The 21,442-nt window shown below is 37.2% G+C and overlaps 3 protein-coding genes across 7 annotated transcripts in view; 2 read left to right on the forward strand and 1 right to left on the reverse strand.

The window, feature by feature from the left end:
- The window catches only part of LOC107662599 (60 kDa lysophospholipase-like), a 16,354-nt gene extending 4,138 nt beyond the window's left edge, over positions 1-12,216 (reverse strand). For 3 of the 5 annotated variants that reach the window (XM_016452676.1, XM_016452674.1, XM_016452673.1), the window contains exons 1-12: positions 11,950-12,216; positions 9,457-9,586; positions 9,065-9,100; positions 7,418-7,529; positions 6,960-7,085; positions 6,562-6,645; positions 4,273-4,399; positions 3,167-3,279; positions 2,877-3,062; positions 2,687-2,800; positions 2,218-2,337; positions 433-528 (exon numbers count right to left, since the gene is read on the reverse strand). In XM_016452676.1, the coding sequence (XP_016308162.1) occupies positions 433-528; positions 2,218-2,337; positions 2,687-2,800; positions 2,877-3,062; positions 3,167-3,279; positions 4,273-4,399; positions 6,562-6,645; positions 6,960-7,085; positions 7,418-7,529; positions 9,065-9,100; positions 9,457-9,586; positions 11,950-12,205 (1,500 nt within the window). In that variant the 5' untranslated portion in view covers positions 12,206-12,216. The remainder of the gene's footprint in view (positions 1-432; positions 529-2,217; positions 2,338-2,686; positions 2,801-2,876; positions 3,063-3,166; positions 3,280-4,272; positions 4,400-6,561; positions 6,646-6,959; positions 7,086-7,417; positions 7,530-9,064; positions 9,101-9,456; positions 9,587-11,949) is intronic. The other 2 variants (XM_016452677.1, XM_016452675.1) reach the window with 1 other exon arrangement.
- A 1,987-nt stretch (positions 12,217-14,203) lies between these two features.
- Positions 14,204-15,854, forward strand: LOC107662602 (ADP-ribosylation factor 6). The gene is made up of 2 exons (XM_016452680.1): positions 14,204-14,302; positions 14,494-15,854. The coding sequence occupies exon 2, from the start codon at positions 15,140-15,142 to the stop codon at positions 15,665-15,667; it is 528 nt and encodes a 175-aa protein (XP_016308166.1). The 5' UTR covers positions 14,204-14,302; positions 14,494-15,139; the 3' UTR covers positions 15,668-15,854.
- Positions 15,855-17,138: 1,284 nt separating this feature from the next.
- On the forward strand, positions 17,139-20,815 carry LOC107662601 (ADP-ribosylation factor 6). Its single transcript, XM_016452678.1, has 2 exons — positions 17,139-17,237; positions 17,429-20,815. The coding sequence occupies exon 2, from the start codon at positions 18,075-18,077 to the stop codon at positions 18,600-18,602; it is 528 nt and encodes a 175-aa protein (XP_016308164.1). The 5' UTR covers positions 17,139-17,237; positions 17,429-18,074; the 3' UTR covers positions 18,603-20,815.
- Positions 20,816-21,442: the final 627 nt, after the last annotated feature.

Consider the following 21,442-nt stretch of genomic DNA (forward strand, 5'->3'; position numbering starts at 1 on the left):
TATAAAAATTTTTTTTTTTTACAGAATTTTTTTAAGAAATTTATTACGTCAGATAATTATATCATAATTATATAAATATAATTTCTGAAAATGACGAGAAATGTCAAAACCAATATTTTCAAAACAATAACTGCAAGAAAAATTATAATGTCTTTAAACTATAAATGTAAGATGATGTTTAAATGTTGAGGAAAATTAGGTTGGGGGCTTTCAAAACTTTCACGTTATCTGAACTATTTAAGACATGCAGAAGTGTTCTTTACCAAACCACAGAACAAACAAACATGTTTCCTCATCTATTTAATAATCAGTGACACCATGACTTGAAAGAATGATCTAACCTTTTGTCACAAGGAAAGACCTTCAGTCACTCTAAACAATGTGTGCATGTGTCCTTTTAAATGAGTGTCTGAACAGGTATCAATATCTTACCATCTCCCTTATGGCCTCTAAAGCCTCAATGTCTCCAATCTTAGCAGCAACACAGACCAGAGTGGGCGTCAGTGCATCTCGTATAGCTTCAAGCTCCTGTGGACATTAATATTATATAGAAATATTACAGTTAATCACAGCCTCTGCTTCTTAGTATGAATCTGCCATGTAGAGCTACTAGAGCTACTAGAGCTACAAACTCTTAGGGCAGGAATTCACAATGAATAAATCTTGAATTATTTGCACACACAGTCTGCATTGTTTTAGCACCCTAATTACTAAATTATGCTAATGTGGTTACAGTGCACACACATGCAAACATTTTGTAATCATCATAGTTTATACTAAAATACAGTGAACCAAACTGACACAGCTGTTTGTGTATAATAATAGGGGTGTGCAATAATAGTTATTTTAACAATGTGCGAGTTGACATTGAGTATGTCACTCACTTTGCAAAAAACAAACACGACTTGATAGTCCACTCATTCACTGCGTGATGTGGCCTATTAAAATGCAGTTAGAATGGCAATGGAAACACTTTCAAATAATCACAGCAGTGAAAGATTCAGCGTTTCTTGAATGGAGCGTTAGAGTGAATGGAATGGAAAAGACTGACTTTGTTTCTGAATGAATTAGCCGTTTGGACCTTCTGACAGTTTAGTTTCATATTTTCAAATAGAATTTCATTTTTCAAAATAACTTCATATTTCAAAATGTTATTTTTAAAACACCATAGTATCTTAAAGTAATTAAATTTATTGAATAAATTAAAGAATTTGACAGAATAAATAAAAGATCACGCATACACCTAGACAAGATGTAATCCCAGTATAAAGGTAAAAATGCCCCTGGAAATCAATTTAAATGTAAAAGTTATTTTGTCACTACTGCTTATCACTGCACAGAATATGAAGAATATTTCTGAATATAGAAATACACACCATTGTAAAAATATTTCAAAATTGTACTGTTTTTGCTGTACTTTGGATCAAATAAATGCAGGCTTGGTGAGCAGAAGAGACTTCTTTCAAAAACATAAAAAATCTTACGGTTCAAAAACTTTTGACTGGTAGTGTATATATAATATATTTATTACACCAATTTTTAATATTAAAATTACGAAAAAGTTGTTTGTATCAATGATTCAACGACTCAACCGACTTCACTTGTTTCATTACTGGATGAGTTTTTGAACACTTCTCTTGAATGAATAATTCATTCAATGACAAATACATTTTTAAGTCACTTTTTGCCACCTATTGGCGAAACAATGCAATTGACACAAACGTTATTTGAAGCGTAGTTACTTTCAAAAGGATATTTTGCTCTATTTTGATCGCTGCCATAGACATCAATGTTTATATCTGAACTATAAACTTTCACCCCAGTATTTCTGTGATAATATATGAATGACTGTAAGACATAATACTGTGTAGTTGAAAAGACAGTTTGTGAAAATGTTTCTTAACCAAACATGGTAAGTAACTGCTCTCTCTGTGTCAGCGGCAATGCGAACACAGATTTGAATGATCCGGTAAGACTTTGTCAAAGATTTAATAGACTCAGGGAATCGTTGTCATTTAGAAATGAGATCGTGTAGGTGTCTGAATCGAGATCGCGATCTTTTAACGATTAATCGTGCAGCTCTAGTATGTATGTACCAAGAGCTCCTTAAAAAACACAACTAATTCCTTGTGTCTTTGCACACACTTGGCGAATAAAGCTTATTCTGATTGAAATGCAAAACACTGTTAGAAAATGAGAAACTGGAGATTACATTACCTCTTTACAGCTAATGCTGAGGGACTTAGCGATGACCTGAATAAAGCGACTGTCGCTGAGAGAAAGCTTTGCTCCACCCAGGTCAGCTATCATCTCACCACGCAGATTGCGACTCAGTATCTTATGAACAAATAACAGCTTGAATTAATAATTTATTTGAAACAGGTAAAAATGTATCACAGGTCTTCAAAAGAAAACCTTATTAAGAAGTGACCTTTTTATACTGACCTTTTTTATGATAAGGCAAAATAAGTTCAGGTTGGTTCAAGTGGTGTGACTCTCCCATTAATTAATTAATTACATTTGTTTAAAAAAATAATAATAATTTTAACACTATTTACTTGATGGTTACAGTGCATGACAATTTTTAAACATTTCTTAACATTTCTGAACTAGTTTTTCAAATTGTTTTTCCTCTTGTATGTCAAATGTGGTTTCAATCTAATTTTAAGAGACATTTTTTGCAAACCTTTTTCTTCTCTTCTATACTGAGGTTTTGTTTTGCCAGCACATAGGAGAGTTTTGAAAGAGCAGCTTCTGGGGTCATATCACACCCAGCGACCAAACCGGCATCACTCAGAGCCTGAGAGGGAATATTAAAGGATTACACACTCCTGGAAAACAGCCACATAAGGCCTTTCTCAAACAAACACCCATACCTGGCCAGTGGCGTATGAGGTTGTGACCGAGCCCCTGAGGCACTGGGTGCAGTTGATCATGATGAGTCCTCTCTCGGTAGCTTTACGGATCTCATCCAGCAGGTCAGCGCGGTTGTCAGGGGCGTTACCGCTGCCGTACGTCTCCAATACGATCCCGTCCATAGGAGGCTGCAAGAAGGCCCTGACCTGTTGAGAGAGTAGTTATGATAATGAACATGTTCATATGCTGACTGAAGAGATTTGTCAATAATATGTGGAAAATAAAAGCAGACATTACCACACGGCCTTACTGTATCAGCAGTGATTCCTGGGAAGAGACGCAGGAGACCCACGTTACGGTTCATTTGTGTGTTGACAGTGAACTTGGCGGTTGTATTGGCTCTCCACACAGTATCCCAGTTAACTGAAGAGAAAGAAAGAAAACATAATATTCAAAATGACATGTCTGAATAAAACTAATAACACGACAGCATCACTAATAAGGGAATTGACATGAAAATTCAAGCAGTGTATGGCAATATGATAAAATATATTTAATCTAAAATTAAACATTTATATTTTTCTTAAAAATGTGTGTATAGTTATTGCATGTGCAGTTTTTATATTTTTCATTTATTCAGTATAATACTAATTGTGAGACAACATGGAATATTTGTACTTTGTAATTAATTCTTCACACCACACAATTAAAGAGAACAGAATTAGTAAAAAAAAAAAAAAAAGAAAGAAATTAAGAAAGATGACCAGTGACAGCACTTAAAACATACATTTGATTTTCCCTTAGACAATCACATACATTTAATTAATACATTTGTCAGCTACCCAATGGTGAATTTTTGCAGTTTAATGCCAAATCTAGATTACATCTATTCAACATTTGTTACTCCCCATGTCTGTGATTAATTCTATGCATCATTAACAAGTTGAAGTATCATCATTTACTCATTTCAGTGATGTTCCAAACCATGCAATTAGGTTTTCATGCTTCAAAAAATAAATAAATAAATAAATAAATAAATACACCACCATAAAGTAGCCTATACAACTTATAAACTATTCAAAATTCTGAAATCATATGTTAGCTTCACACACAAAAAAAAAAGAAATGAAATTTAAGTGATTATACAATACAGCACAGAAGTCACATAGACCACTTTTAAGATACTTTGATGGTGTTACTTTTGTCCTTTTTTAATCTTGAAAGCCTATTATAATTGCATAGAAAAGACCAACCAGTGTGTAAAAAGGACAGAAAAAAGCAATATGAGAAGGACAAGAGTAAATGGGGGCAGAATAACAGACCAAATTTTTATTTTGAGGGGTAAACTTATCTTTTAATTTAATAGACTCAAATGAGACTAAGATTGTGTATAAATGTTGGCAGAACTGTAATCACTTTTAATGTCAACTTCAGCATTGGCTAATGGTGGCAGGTTTGGTGAGGTAAACGCATTAAAACTTGCAGCGTCCACTTTGGTGACACGGTTGCCCCTGTACAGCTTATGATGAAAATACAGGCAAACCTGTGAAGACAGAAAGAAATTCACTCAATTCAAACAGCTTTATAATCATTTCTTTATAATAATTATCATAAAATTATTATAATCATATTTTATTATTGTTTTGTTATTATTTATTGTAAATAATAATCTCAAAGGAGATGTATAATATGGAAATATATATATATGTATGTATGAAGATGATGCATAAACCTCTATGTCTGTTTGAGATTTTTCTGAGATTTATTCTTTTAAATTAGCATTTTTATCAGGCTCCTATGTTTAGGTTCATTAATTTCACTTTAATGGCAATGAAAAGGTTATTAGTCAGTTATTTAATGCCTTATTTTCAAAAATGTCCAATGTTATTTTCATAGGAGCCTGATAAACATGCACATTTATAAGAAAAAAATCTCATACGGACTAACTGATGATGAAATTCTATTTTTATAACTGCAGTCCTAGTTAACATCCTCCAAAATAAGCGACTTAAAAACATCATAAATACAGTGCCCTCCACTAATATGCATTGTTTATCTTTTTGATCTTTAATTCAAAAAATAAAAAAATAATAAAAAATAAAAAAATCACAAAATTCTAACCTTTCATTAAAGTAAAACAATTGAAAGTGGGGGTAAAAGTGGTGTTTTTTCTCCAACGCATGTTGGCCACAATTATTGGCACGCCTAGAAATTCTTATGAGTAAAATATCTCTGAAGTATATTCCCAATCATATTTACATTTTTTTTGGCACACCAGGGTGACTATGAACATGAAATTGTCCAGCCATGACTTGCTGTTCCACATGATTATAAATATAATCATCCATCACAAGGAGTAAAACCAAAGAATATAGTTATGATGCACAGAACAAGATTGTTGAGCTTCACAAAATAGAAAGTGGCTGTAAGAAAATAGCTAAAGCATTGAAAATCCCCATTTCCACCATCAATGCAATAATTAAGAGGTTCCAATCAACTGAAGATGTCACAAATCTGCCTGGAAGAGGTCGTGTGTCTATATCGTCCTAATGCACAGTGAGGGGGAGAGTTTGAGAGGCCAAAAACTCTCCAAGGATCACAGCTGAAGAATCGCAGAGAATAGTTGAGTCTTGGGTTCAGAAAGCCTAAAAAAATATCAAACAGCTCCTACAAGGGGAAGTTGTGGCCTAATGGTTAGAGAGTCGGACTCGTAACCCAAAGGTTGCGGGTTCGAGTCTCGTACCGGAAGGGATTGTAGGTGGGGGGAGTGAATGTACAGCGCTCTCTCCCACCTTCAATACCACGACTGAGGTGCCCTTGAGCAAGGGACCGAACCCCCAACTGCTCCCCGGGCGCCGCAGCATAAATGGCTGCCCACTGTACTTGGCCACATGTCACTTCACTTCACTTCACTACAACACCACAGGTTGTTCGGGAGGGTTTCAAGAAAAATCCTCCTCGCTCATCCAAAAACAAACTCCAGCTTATCCAGTTGTCAGACACGACTGGAACTTCAAACAGGACTGGCTTCTATATCCTATCAAATACCAACCGATAAACAATCTAAACCTGACTGCCTCTGTTAGAAATCTTATAATGGGCCGTGGTTGGATCTTCCATCAGAACAATGATCCAAAACAAACATCAAAATCAACACAAAAATGTGTCACTGAGCACAAAATGAAGCTTCTGCCATGGCCATCCCAGTTCCCTGACCTGAACCCTGTAGAAAATGAGTGTGGTGAACTGAAGAGAAGACGCACCAACATGGAGCTGGGAATCTGAAGGATCTGGAAAGATTCTGTATGAAGGAATGTTCTCTGATCTCTTGTCAGGTGCTCTCCAAACACATCAGGCATTATAGAAGAAAACTCCGAGCTGTTATCTTGGGAAAAGGACGTTGCAATAATCGGGTGCCAATAATTGTGGCCAACATGAACTAGAGAAAAACATTTATTTGATAATGAGATCCCCCCCACCCCCACCCCACTTTCCATTGTTTTACTTCAATGATAGGTTAGAATTTTGTGAATTTTTTGAATGAAAGATCAAAAGGTTAAACAATGCAGATTTAGTTTCACAGCCACCTTTGCTCATATTTACCAAGGGTGCCAATATTAGTGGAGGGAACTGTATGTGGTGCTATCTTGTATTTGTATCCAAATGCAGCATGTGCATCTCTCACAGAAAACAAAAAAAACTCACCTCTGGGATGACAAACTGTCCTGCTATCAATAGCGCCCCCAAAAGGTTGTCCCTCCCATCATTCCTCATCTCATAGATGGGCACCTACCATATACAAGAAGGTTGTGAAGCTAATATGATGCTGTTTTTCATGGTTACAAGTTCAAATGTTAAATAGAATAAAATGTTAAATGGAATAAAACAATTTGGCATAAATAAATGAAATAATTAAAAATTATTTAATGGAAACATCTGAGATATAATAACTAAAATGCACACGCAGTTCTTTAAGTATTCTAAGACTATTCTTCAAAATCCTCAATTTGTGTTCCATGAAAGAAAGAAAGTCATAAGGGTATGGAAAAACACAAGGGTGAGTAAAGGCTTTATGGGTGAACTATCCATTTAAAACGTGTTACCTGTGAGCCAGTGAGGATGACAGGCTTTCCTAGGTTCTCACACATGAAGGATAAGGCAGAGGCGGTGTAAGCCATTGTGTCTGTGCCGTGGAGAATGACAAAACCATCATATTGCTCGTAGTGTTTCTGTCAACATGAGAGAAATAAAAATGTTGAAAATACCAACAAATTGTTAACCTGTTCACAGAACTATCTTCAATAAATTAGAAGATTACCAACAATTACAAATTAAAAAAAAAAAAAAACCACAGCATTAAATAACTAATCATGCTCAGTTCTTTAGACATCAGTCATTACATTCAGTCATGTCCAAGCTCAGGCTGTGAAAAATAAATAAATAAATAGCCGCACCAATGGGAGTGACCCGATCAAACCTATAATACAGTCAAAGTTTCACACAGCAAATTAAAAAAATTCAAGCAAAGAGCCCCACAAAGCCAAGCATAAAAAAGGAGCACCTCAATGTCTTTTCCAATAGTGGCCCAGTCATCTGTGGTCATATTGCAGGAGTCGAGGAGGGGGGAATACTCTAAGACTCTATATACAATCCTCTTATTCTGTTTGGACAGTCTGGAGTGGGAAAAAAAAGAGAGAAAATGTTTTTAAAAGCAGCAAAATGTTAATGTGTAATGTGAAAGACACCCAAATTAAAGCAAAATTTCTTATTTAAACCAGCGAAGCCCATTTATAGGCAAACATGGGTTAGTTTAGCTAGATCAACTAAAACAAAAAGTTGATTATTTACTGACAGTGAGAGGTTGACTGATTTCAGGGGCGTCTCCTGTAGTTAAAGAAAAAACCATGTGTGTGTCAATGGACGAGTAAATGTTATGAAGCAGCAGAATTCAGACTTTGCTCATCGCTCTAGGGGCGGCTCAAGGTCTTACTGTAATGAAGAGGGGAGCGCTGGGGGATTTTCCACATTTAGGAACCGAGAGTGAGCAGATTAGCATGACCTGTCTTAATTAATAAATCCTAAAACCACATACATATCCATGCGGCCTGGTGCTGTTAAACTGGGCCACCCTTGTTAGGTGCACTGATGAGCTAATAGAGTAATAGATCTAATACTAATAGATTTACCAGAAAGAAAAAGAAAATCCCAACCCATATGACAACCACTAAAGACGGTAAAGAGGGTGCAGTCCAGGCATTGTATGAGCATTAAGATTGTGGATATAATGTAATAGACTTATTTACATTTCTTTCAAAGTTGCATAAATATCAGAAACCACCAAGTTATATTTGTAGAACTGGATATCGGGTTTGGCATACAAACTTTGCATCAGTGCATCTCTAACATACTCCTGTGCACAACCATCACACATAGCCAGTACAGCACATATTATGTTTGCCAGCAAAATCACACACCTTTAATATGCAGAATACAGAACTAAGGCACCAAACATAAAAATGACTTGCTTGCTCTTTTCTATTATCAAGACATTATTGGATATCCTTAATCCACCCAATTGTAAAATATAGGCTGGTGTGTGGGTGTGTGTACGTATATATATATATATATATATATATACATACAATATAACAAATATATATAATATTATAAAATACAAAATTATTTATTTTGGACTTTCTGTCATCAGATATGGTGTGAACAGGCTTAGGCTTCAAATAATGCCACAGTAAATTACACCAGTCAATGCATGGGATGAAGTTGGATATCCTTAATCCACCCAATTGTAAAATATAGGCTGGTGTGTGGGTGTGTACGTATATATATATATATATATATATATATACATACAATATAACAAATATATATAATATTATAAAATACAAAATTATTTATTTTGGACTTTCTGTCATCAGATATGGTGTGAACAGGCTTAGGCTTCAAATAATGCCACAGTAAATTACACCAGTCAATGCATGGGATGAAGTTGTTGTCAGTCGACACAGAAAGAAGAAGCACAGTTTAACATCCTATCAATCATATTTAATCTGCCATTTCTCATAGCTTAAATCATTACTGTATAGCCATAACCTCTGAATTGAGACTAACTAGCAAATATATAACACAAATCATGCAAACATGTGCAATACATCCCACAAGGGCAAACATTATGCTACCAGCACTACAGTACCCATGAAATAGAGGATCAGCTGAATGAGTGGTCTTCCTGTCAAAATAACACATGTGTGCAGTCTATAATATTTTTTCAGATGTGTAAAAATTAAAGAAACAGCAGAAACAAGTATGATTTTTATTTTTTCAATATGTATTTTTAGTATTTTTTCATTAGATAGTCTTCAAAAATACAAAAAAAAGAATAATGTGGGCGGGGAAATAATCACATAATTTTCATTTTGGGAGAATTATTCCTACACTGATGCAAAAATAGCAGAACCCAACTATCAAACCTGTATTTTGAACACAAATAGTTAAATACAGCTAGTGTCTGCTAGTGTCTAGGACAACACCTCCACAAACTTCTAACCTGATCACAGATTTGTGCGCACATGTGTGGGAACTTACGGCAGCACCAGTGTGTTCTCCGGAGGCTTGTAGTATTCATACAGTCTGGTCTGTTGTGCGTACTGTTCATCGTGCAGAATGGGGAGTTTGCGTAGAGTTTCAACAAGAGCATTAGGTTCTGGGGACAGAACTGCAAATGCAGAAGAAAAGCCAGTAAGAACGCTATTAACAAAGACACATCTGATAACAAATGCACCAAAGTAGGGTTCTTATCACGATTTTTATCACGATTATAGTGACCAAAATTATCACGGTTATCAGTATTATCACGGTATTGTTCAAATGTGCTGGAGATGCCAAAGTCATATACAAACTGTCAGACTGTCATGTTTGCAACCCTGTTCTTTTGACCAGAATTCCGGCCAAAAAGATACCATTCTGAATATTTGACACTGTACTAATACTGCATCATTTTGATATTTCCCAGTCTTGTACATTCTTGTATCACAGCATTACAATGTTATACCATGCTATGGTAATCAAAATAGTTATTTATGCTGGAAATTCAATTTAAGTTTACATATTAAATAATTATTTGGTAATGTTAAGTTATTGGATAATCCGGTCAATTAATTACTGTACAAAATTAAATGTAACAATGTAACACTAAAAATCTCATGAAAAATCTTTTTTGGTGTCTAGTGAGGTAAAAGCAAAACTGCATCATGCAGACCCATAATGACAGGTGTAAAGCTACAGAAAGCAGCAGCCTGTTTCCATATCTGTAGAGTCTTGGATCAAAATGTGTCTTTCAAAGAGAACCTCTGTTCAGTCCATATATGATGGTTGATTTTCACAGAGCCTGTGTTTGTGGCAGAGTGGACGATAAAAGGTTCTGGGTGGAGAAAGTCAGTGTTTATTGTATGTCATTTATGTAATACGGATTCTGTCCTTGAACTTCGATAAACAATTTAACAGAGCTGAATGTTTTTGTGTTTGACCTAATGACCTTGCAAATTCTTTAAAAGGCGCTATCATTTCTTTTTATCAGCGTTTGTTTTAGATAAGCTTCTTTTTATATATAAAGAATCAAGATTGTTCAAGCATTATTGTGCAGGAAATGGTACTAAAGCCCAGTGTCGGGAAAGATTAACTACAGTTTACAGAAGGCAAATATTTGAACATTCTGATCACGGAATTACTAATAAAGTCATTAAACATGGTCAGCATCCTCTTCAGAACAATTCTATTTGAATACTGTAAACAAAACCACTCTTGAAGCACTCTTCCCATTACCGTTTATTACTTTATATAATCAAGTCATTACACAGACATTCAGCTGTGCAATTCATTACCATTTGGATCAATATGTGTATGTGTTCCTGCTTCTAATGTACATCTATTAATGTACAGCTGCAGTTTTGGTTTAATACAATTAAAAACTTGCAACCTCTTTGCTCTCAAACCAAAAATGTAGCCACTGGACTGGACTAGTTATACTTGAAATTCATGAAATGATATTCTTTGATAATTATTACTGACATTTTCAATTTAAAACATCCACCACATTACTGTATGACAGGCTAATGGCAATTGCTATGTTGTAGCACTCAATATGAAATCGAAATTGTTAATGTCTAACTGTTCTGTTATTTTAGTTTTGACTTGAAAATAAGCAAATCATTTAACACAGACTAAAAAATATATCATTATTTGTGCATTACCCAAGCGGCAGTTATTGCAAGATAAATACTTATTCACAAAATAATTTGATAAATAAATGAATAATATATAAATAATCTTTTTTTTAAATAATACAAACACTGAAACTCAAAGAAAAAAACATTTTTAATGATGATAATGTTAACTTTAACATTTAGTATATTGTGAACTTACTAATTATATATGCTAAATTCTTTATCCACAAACCCAAATTGGCATTGAAAAAAATCCTAATTTTACTCATTTTAAATCAGAAATAGGTTTCTGCTTGTATACATTAAAATTATTGTAAAACCTTAAATCCTTTGAATGATTTATAATGCATTAAATATAGCCTATATTACTTGACCAATGATTATTTTTTTTTATTATTATTATCATTGTATTTTATCCTAATATTTGAGATAATGTAACTGATATGTAACTGTCTTTTTATGTTCATTGTTTAAAAGACTGCAATTAAAAGACATGGCATACATGGTTTACAGATGTCACTTGGATTGTTATTTATCACAATGGCAACAATACATTTCAAGTTTAGCATGTCCAAATACATTTGGGACCACAGTACATTTATATTTAGTTAAAGATTATAATTAATTTCCAAAGACCCATAGAGTGATGTGTACCCCCACTATTTAAACTGTTCCCACTGATTTGTTGTTTTGAAATATGTGAAGGATATGAACAAATAATCCCATAAACGTGTAATAATATTAATATAAGAATGTGCACCATGTGTCTGTAGTGTGCAGTATCAGTCGAGCCTCATGCAGTCAGGTGTGCAGTAAGGGTAAAAGCAGGTGTGTGAGCGACGCTGACAGGGTTTACCATTATTATGATACGTCATTCCAATGGTTCCGCCGGTGTTTATGACCAGGACCCTCGCCTCGACATTTGGGCTGATATCAGGAGACTCCGAGCTGCTCGAGAACCTCCGGCGACTCTGACCCGCGGCGCTCCGGCTCAGAGACTTCTGCAGCTGAAACGCATCGGGCTGACCGAGCTTGCTACGAGAAAGCGCTCGACCCAGAGAGGTCATGCTGGCTGAAGACGGAGCCGACGAAGTGTGTTTACATTCCGCCATATCGGACTAGCTTCTTCCCAAAACCGAGCGACGCAGTTTCTTAAAGAGACAGCGCCTTGATTTTGAACACCGATAAAGGTACAGATTCTGGAGACGTACAAATAAACGTATTGTGTCAACTTAAAGTATCGTTATTAGCAGAATTTATTGTAAATAATAATAGATAATACTAAAAATACTCAAACCTTATACTTCCAGTCCATGAGTATCCATTGTAGCTTAAGTTCATTCATTAATTTATCTTTTAGCCTCCTTGGCCTTGACAACATACACATGAAGATAACATCAGAATCAGAAGAGCTTTATTACCAAGTATGTTTACACACACAAGGAACTTGACTTGATGACGGGAGCTTCCAGTGCAGAAGAAAGTACAGACATAGTGAAGACATACATAGCAATAACACAGTAGGGATGGAATATAACATATAAGAAAAAAAAGGAAATTAAATAATGTACTATATACAGAAATAGAAGTATAGGGAAAAAATGTAATTGTTTAGATAAATGTACAGATATGTTATAAGTGTGCAGATATGTTATTTACAAAATGTGCAGTTTGCAAGTGTACAAATTTCGGATTCTGTGTATAAATATGTCAGTTGTGATGGACGATAATTATGAACGTTTAATTGTTCAGGCTGAATATAGCCTGCGGGAAAAAAACTGTTCTTGTGCCTGGCTGTTCTGGTGGTCAGTAATGACCGTGAATTTAACGGTAAAAGACTGTAAAAATGCTACAGTAAAAACCTGTTAAAGTATATAATAACATTTTATCAGTTAATGAAATTACGTTATTTATCTGTAAATTTAAGTTAAAACTGTAAAACCTAAAACCTTGCTACCGTATTTTTTACGGTAAAATTCCGGCAACCACAGCTGCCGTTTTTTTACCGTAAACTGTAAGGATTGGCTCTGTAGCGCCGGCCAGAAGGCAACAGTTCGAAGAGAGAGTGGGCTGGGTGTGAGGGGTCCAAGGTGATTTTCTTAGCCCTTTTCCTCACTCTGGAGATGTAAAGATCTTGGAGGCTGGGCAGAGGGGCACCGATAATCCTCTCAGCAGTCCTGACTGTCCGCTGTAGTCTCTTGATATCTGATTTTGTAGCTGAACCAAACCAACATTTACTCTCATATTTGTTGCTGCCCTTAAATGTGTGTTTTCGGACCAATGAGAGCATATCCAACCATTTATGGTTCCTTGGATTTATGAAAATGTTAGTATCTGGTTCAGAACAGAACTTTGAGATTCATTTTTGATGAGCCTGTTCTTTCTTAATCATATCTTAATTTACCTGTTGTACGTTAGTTCTGGTCATTCACTGACTTTGTTGAGCAGCAGCCCAAGAGTGTTGATATTCAGACAAACTAGGACTTTTTACTGTTTCTACTGTGTCACTCTCATTATCCTTGTTTGTTCCAGACTGTCCATTATAAATGTGACTAATGTGACTTGTTACATTGTTACATCAGTAGGTGGTGACAAGTGACTGCCTTCATAAGTCAGTTATGGGTGTTATGGGTCTGACGCCTATTTATTTATTTGCTGGAAGTCAGTGGTCACCAAAATGGGTTGGTTACCAATAAGCTTAAGAATGTGTTCTGTTGTGTTCCTCCGAAGAAATAAAGGAAATAAAGCCATATAGTTTTGTAACTTCATGGGGGTTATGAAATATAGACAGAATTTTCACTTTTAGGTAAACTTTCCCATTATCATGCCTTTCATCAGCACTGTCAGATTTTTTTTTTTCCTCAATTCATAACAACCATCTTATAATTTATTGATTTTTTTTTAATCACTTTTGTATTAGATTTGTTCTCTGTTGTTGCTAATTGTACAGGAACAACTAATAATGTCGCTATCGCTAACTGCCCCGTTTTCTATATTTTATATTGTGTGATATTGAATGATATGTGTATTTTAAATGTGTGTTTTTTAAATTAAAGTCTGACGTTTGCCAACACCTTTATTATGAAAATCGGGCTGCAACGGCCGTTTCCGCTCGTTCGCGTTGACGTAGTCAGTTTCACACTGAACTCTGCTGATTTTAGGAGTGAACACCGGGGTTGAGACTGCTAGAGAATGGTGGGCCTCCGCAGGTAACTAAAACGCATTTAGTCGCTCTAAAGTGAATGATAATAACTTGTTAATGGTTACATTTTACATAACCTGTCGAAAATATGTGTAAAAAGTGTGTGGTAGCGATTTTCTGTGGGTTGTTCGGCCGGCTAAGCTAGCAGGCTAAGTTGCTCTTTTCTGGCACTCCCTCTGAGCATCTCTTGTCTCTCAGGGGCACGTGAGACACAATTCGAATTCAGGACGGTTGAAATCGACGCGGCTCCGCTTAAGACGGTCCAGATGACAGACCCACCGGCCGGCCAAATGAACGCTTTTCCGCCGAGGCTCTGAACGACTTCAGCTGCTATCCGGTTACATTTTGGGGGAAGGACGTGAACCAGCCCCCGAGACGGACATTCACACGCCAAGAGGAAGTCTCGAAAGACCGCAGGCTCTTAAAGAGGCGTCACAGCACTTACCAGACACACAGGAAAAACACCGAAAAATCGCTGCTTTTGTCGCGTTTCTGTGGATTATTGTTGCGGGTGGCGTTTTTCAAACTGGTACCACCCTACCACCGAAGCAAAAACCCTGAAAATCGAGCTTTGACCTTTTCAGTTCTACTGAAAGTTTTCAGTACTGTCTTTAATCAGCAACCCAGTGGCCTGTATTGGCTGAACTGCAGATTATTCACTGTGACTTTAAGCCCAGTTTCGTGATAAAGTTACATATACACGTGTTCTGTTTACTTCCAAATTAGACATTCCAAAGTGGAAGTCTTAAAGAAAAAGCCCTTGTATTTCACTTTTCAAACCTTTATCCTTATCAAACTTTTTTTCTTTTTGGAGGCTAGTAACCATTTATGAACGGTATACAAGATGGGGAAGATGCTGTCAAAGATATTTGGTAACAAAGAGATGAGAATATTGATGCTCGGACTGGATGCCGCAGGAAAAACCACCATCCTTTATAAGTTGAAACTCGGCCAGTCTGTGACCACCATCCCAACTGTCGGTTTCAACGTGGAAACTGTCACCTACAAAAACGTCAAGTTCAACGTGTGGGACGTGGGTGGACAAGATAAGATCCGTCCCCTCTGGCGACACTATTACACAGGCACGCAGGGGTTAATTTTTGTGGTGGATTGTGCTGATAGAGATCGCATCGACGAAGCCAGGCAAGAACTCCACCGCATCATCAACGACCGCGAGATGCGGGACGCCATCATTTTGATTTTCGCCAACAAGCAAGACCTGCCGGACGCCATGAAGCCACACGAGATCCAGGAGAAGCTGGGACTGACACGCATCCGGGATAGGAATTGGTACGTGCAGCCGTCGTGCGCGACCACCGGTGACGGACTGTACGAAGGCTTAACTTGGTTAACATCTAACTACAAGTCTTAATGACACTGGCACTGACTGTTTAGGACAAATAAACTCAATATGGGGAAAATCACACTCTCCACCGAATATTCGTGCTGTTTTGATTTAGAGTTAACATTTATTTTTGGTTCGTTTTCAAACGGCCCTCTTTGAAACAACGTAATGGGTTTGGCTTGCTTTTAGTTTCCTGTATACTGTGACACACACCATGGACTATTGCTTAACATGATAAAGGATTCCTGAATGAAGATTCTTTTTTTTTTTTTCGATTGTAGGTTTTCTATATTTGTTTTCTCTACTTCAGCTTCTTTCTTTGAGATTTCCGAGACAAAAAATGGAGTTTGTCTCCTGCGAACAGTCCAATAGTGTGTTAAAGGCATTTTATACCGAGATGTATCAAAACAGTGGCTCTGTAGCGCCGACCAGAAGGCAACAGTTCGAAGAGAGAGTGGGCTGGGTGTGAGGGGTCCAAGGTGATTTTTTAGCCCTTTTCCTCACTCTGGAGATGTAAAGATCTTGGAGGCTGGGCAGAGGGGCACCGATAATCCTCTCAGCAGTCCTGACTGTCCGCTGTAGTCTCTTGATATCTGATTTTGTAGCTGAACCAAACCAACATTTACTCTCATATTTGTTGCTGCCCTTAAATGTGTGTTTTCGGACCAATGAGAGCATATCCAACCATTTATGGTTCCTTGGATTTATGAAAATGTTAGTATCTGGTTCAGAACAGAACTTTGAGATTCATTTTTGATGAGCCTGTTCTTTCTTAATCATATCTTAATTTACCTGTTGTACGTTAGTTCTGGTCATTCACTGACTTTGTTGAGCAGCAGCCCAAGAGTGTTGATATTCAGACAAACTAGGACTTTTTACTGTTTCTACTGTGTCACTCTCATTATCCTTGTTTGTTCCAGACTGTCCATTATAAATGTGACTTATTATGCAGGTTACATTGTTACATCAGTAGGTGGTGACAAGTGACTGCCTTCATAAGTCAGTTATGGGTCTTAGAAGGTTGACGCCTATTTATTTATTTGCTGGAAGTCAGTGGTCACCAAAATGGGTTGGTTACCAATAAGCTTAAGAATGTGTTCTGTTGTGTTCCTCCGAAGAAATAAAGGAAATAAAGCCATATAGTTTTGTAACTTCATGGGGGTTATGAAATATAGACAGAATTTTCACTTTTAGGTAAACTTTCCCATTATCATGCCTTTCATCAGCACTGTCAGATTTTTTTTTTTCCTCAATTCATAACAACCATCTTATAATTTATTGATTTTTTTTTAATCACTTTTGTATTAGATTTGTTCTCTGTTGTTGCTAATTGTACAGGAACAACTAATAATGTCGCTATCGCTAACTGCCCCGTTTTCTATATTTTATATTGTGTGATATTGAATGATATGTGTATTTTAAATGTGTGTTTTTTAAATTAAAGTCTGACGTTTGCCAACACCTTTATTATGAAAATCGGGCTGCAACGGCCGTTTCCGCTCGTTCGCGTTGACGTAGTCAGTTTCACACTGAACTCTGCTGATTTTAGGAGTGAACACCGGGGTTGAGACTGCTAGAGAATGGTGGGCCTCCGCAGGTAACTAAAACGCATTTAGTCGCTCTAAAGTGAATGATAATAACTTGTTAATGGTTACATTTTACATAACCTGTCGAAAATATGTGTAAAAAGTGTGTGGTAGCGATTTTCTGTGGGTTGTTCGGCCGGCTAAGCTAGCAGGCTAAGTTGCTCTTTTCTGGCACTCCCTCTGAGCATCTCTTGTCTCTCAGGGGCACGTGAGACACAATTCGAATTCAGGACGGTTGAAATCGACGCGGCTCCGCTTAAGACGGTCCAGATGACAGACCCACCGGCCGGCCAAATGAACGCTTTTCCGCCGAGGCTCTGAACGACTTCAGCTGCTATCCGGTTACATTTTGGGGGAAGGACGTGAACCAGCCCCCGAGACGGACATTCACACGCCAAGAGGAAGTCTCGAAAGACCGCAGGCTCTTAAAGAGGCGTCACAGCACTTACCAGACACACAGGAAAAACACCGAAAAATCGCTGCTTTTGTCGCGTTTCTGTGGATTATTGTTGCGGGTGGCGTTTTTCAAACTGGTACCACCCTACCACCGAAGCAAAAACCCTGAAAATCGAGCTTTGACCTTTTCAGTTCTACTGAAAGTTTTCAGTACTGTCTTTAATCAGCAACCCAGTGGCCTGTATTGGCTGAACTGCAGATTATTCACTGTGACTTTAAGCCCAGTTTCGTGATAAAGTTACATATACACGTGTTCTGTTTACTTCCAAATTAGACATTCCAAAGTGGAAGTCTTAAAGAAAAAGCCCTTGTATTTCACTTTTCAAACCTTTATCCTTATCAAACTTTTTTTCTTTTTGGAGGCTAGTAACCATTTATGAACGGTATACAAGATGGGGAAGATGCTGTCAAAGATATTTGGTAACAAAGAGATGAGAATATTGATGCTCGGACTGGATGCCGCAGGAAAAACCACCATCCTTTATAAGTTGAAACTCGGCCAGTCTGTGACCACCATCCCAACTGTCGGTTTCAACGTGGAAACTGTCACCTACAAAAACGTCAAGTTCAACGTGTGGGACGTGGGTGGACAAGATAAGATCCGTCCCCTCTGGCGACACTATTACACAGGCACGCAGGGGTTAATTTTTGTGGTGGATTGTGCTGATAGAGATCGCATCGACGAAGCCAGGCAAGAACTCCACCGCATCATCAACGACCGCGAGATGCGGGACGCCATCATTTTGATTTTCGCCAACAAGCAAGACCTGCCGGACGCCATGAAGCCACACGAGATCCAGGAGAAGCTGGGACTGACACGCATCCGGGATAGGAATTGGTACGTGCAGCCGTCGTGCGCGACCACCGGTGACGGACTGTACGAAGGCTTAACTTGGTTAACATCTAACTACAAGTCTTAATGACACTGGCACTGACTGTTTAGGACAAATTAACTCAATATGGGGAAAATCACACTCTCCACCGAATATTCGTGCTGTTTTGATTTAGAGTTAACATTTATTTTTGGTTCGTTTTCAAACGGCCCTCTTTGAAACAACGTAATGGGTTTGGCTTGCTTTTAGTTTCCTGTCTACTGTGACGTACTTGTGTCACACACCTTGGGCTATTGCTTAACATGATAAAGCATTCCTGAATGAAGATTCTCTATTTTTTTTTTTTTCCTTTGATTGTAGGTTTTCTATATTTGTTTTCTCTACTTCAGCTTCTTTCTTTGAGATTTCCGAGACAAAAAATGGAGTTTGTCTCCTGCGAACAGTCCAATAGTGTGTTAAAGGCATTTTATACCGAGATGTATCAAAACTGTCCAGGCACCCACTGTAGCAAAGCACAGTTTTGCTGAGGAGGTTGTAGCATACTAATTGTAGGTAGCTATGTGGTGTAACAGGTTTTGAACCGTGCCATAGTTATGATATCACTGACATCCAATGATAATCAACATGTAAAAGAGTCCATGGAACATTTTATGCAAAAGTCTAATCGTGGAAGGCGGGCTTACCATAGACATAACTTATATTCACACAGCATAATTGAACTGAGTGATGTCTTGTGCTCTCGAAAGCTTGAAAAACCACAGAAAGGTTTTTGTCTGCATTGCAATGTAGCCCAAAACGAGTTCAACGTTAAAGAGACTTCATTTTGAAACATCGAGGGATGCCTTTTGTAGCCCTTTTACCATTTAGGCTAACTACATTGACCAGATTGTCTTTGACTTACACTCATGTGTCTCTAAAATGTGGGATTGTTACGTTCTTGCATTTCAAGTGTGGTGCTTGCGGTAGAGTGGACTGAGTTTGTCATTTTGGAGAGAAATGTTTCATTCTATTAATTTCCTCTCTTTGCTTTAATCATTTTGAGAAACATGTATAGAAACAGCTATGTAATTGTAACTTCAAATTAAACTTAGTCATTTTAATGCTTTTAGTTCATTCTTGTTCTGACCAATTCATGCCGTCTTTGATGCCTTTTGATGCATGGGAGTTTCCACCGTCATTTACCAAGCCAAACCAAAGTCAGATGGAAAATGAATTTAGCGCTGCTTAAAAATTCCTCCATTTCATTTTAGTTTTGTTCTAGGTAGCGCACATGGAAAATCTTTTCTCGCTTTCCCTGAGTTTGCAGTCCATATGTATTTGCACAATATGTTCCAAACCCAGGATTCCAAGCACTTTGGAATCCGTAGCAGATAAGATTCTAAAGAATGTGTGTTGGGTTTAATGTTTGACCTCGTCATGTGTTTGCGCAAAGGACTCCAGACACCTTTCAAACATATGTGAACTGGCACATTTTCAGTGAATGATTTAATTAATAATCTAAACGCCCACCATTCATTTAGAGAGCAACATCACAGTGCAGTAACTCTTAGATCGTCCTTTAACGTCTCATCGCAAATATTTGTTATATGAACATTTTAGTTTAATCTCCCAAAATAAGCTGTGTCAGGATTGTTCTGTTTTGAAACAGGTCTGCTCCACGCCACGTACCCCCAGCAAATCCCACTGTAAAAACAGGATGTCTCCCACTTGCTCTCTAAAGGCCGCACAGCTGCTAAACTGTTGCACACAGAGAAGAGTAATGGGCGGCTGGTGCTGGACGCCACAAATGCTGCTCTTGCTGACAAAGCTGCTAATAACAAGTGCTGTGATCCCTTGTTGCTTTGTGCGCCATCTTGAATGCTTGTTAAACTGCTAGGCTGTCTCTTCTCCCTCACACGCCGGTATTCAGATCAGTCGAAGCCACAAGGGCCACATCAGCCGCTCACATTGCAGGAAATGAGCTTGACTGCTGACATATTGATGGTTGTTTTTTGTTTTTCTCCATTTTTACTGAAGTTTTGGTGCACTTCCTTTTAAAGTGTGACATACTGTACTGGTAGTACAGGAATGGATACAGATGTTCAGACTGTAATCAACTCTGAGGGATCAAGCAGCTACTGCCAACTTGTTGAAACCTGCTGTTAAACCGTAATAGAGACTTTTGCATGTTTGTTAGACATATTTACAAGGTCAGAACTGTTTGAATTACAAAGCAGGTGATTGTCACACACCATGTTTTATGGCTGTGTATTGTCTTTCTTATTTGGTTTGTAGTTTGCCGCATATGAGTTTATGAATAACTGTGTAGGTCAAAAGTGTGAATGATCTCATTTATTCCCTCTTTATATATATATATATATGTGTGTGTGTGTGTGTGTGTGTGTGTGTGTGTGAAATGTTTTGTTTTTTTACGTTTTTGAAAGAAGTCTTGTTCTCACCAAGCATTTAATTGATCAAAATACCGTAAAAAATGTAGTATCACACAACTATAAAGAACTGTTTTCCATTTGAATATGTTTTAACATGTAATTTATTCCTGTGATAGCAATTACTCCATTCTTAGTGTCACATCACATGATCCTTAGAAATGATTAAAATAAGCTGATTTGCTGCTCAAGAAACATTGTTTTATTGTCAGTGCTGAAACAGTTGTGCAACTTACTATTATGGGAAGTGTGATATTCTTACTTTTTTCCATAGTAAGCATGTATGTCAAATGATTTTGATCAATTAAATGTGTCCTTGTTGAAAGCTATATATATTTAGTTACAAATGTTTCCCCTCCGCTTGCATATCGGCAGTTTTTCATCACATTCTCTCTGTGTGTGTGTGTGTGTGTGTGTGTGTGTGTGAGAGAGAGAGAGAGAGAGAGTCTATTTTACACTTTTGGTTTAAAAGTCTCTTCATTTATATCTGTGTTTTTATCT

This window comes from Sinocyclocheilus anshuiensis, unplaced genomic scaffold, assembly GCF_001515605.1.
Source record: "Sinocyclocheilus anshuiensis isolate Anshui unplaced genomic scaffold, SAMN03320099.WGS_v1.1 scaffold715, whole genome shotgun sequence".
Taxonomy (NCBI): domain Eukaryota; kingdom Metazoa; phylum Chordata; class Actinopteri; order Cypriniformes; family Cyprinidae; genus Sinocyclocheilus; species Sinocyclocheilus anshuiensis.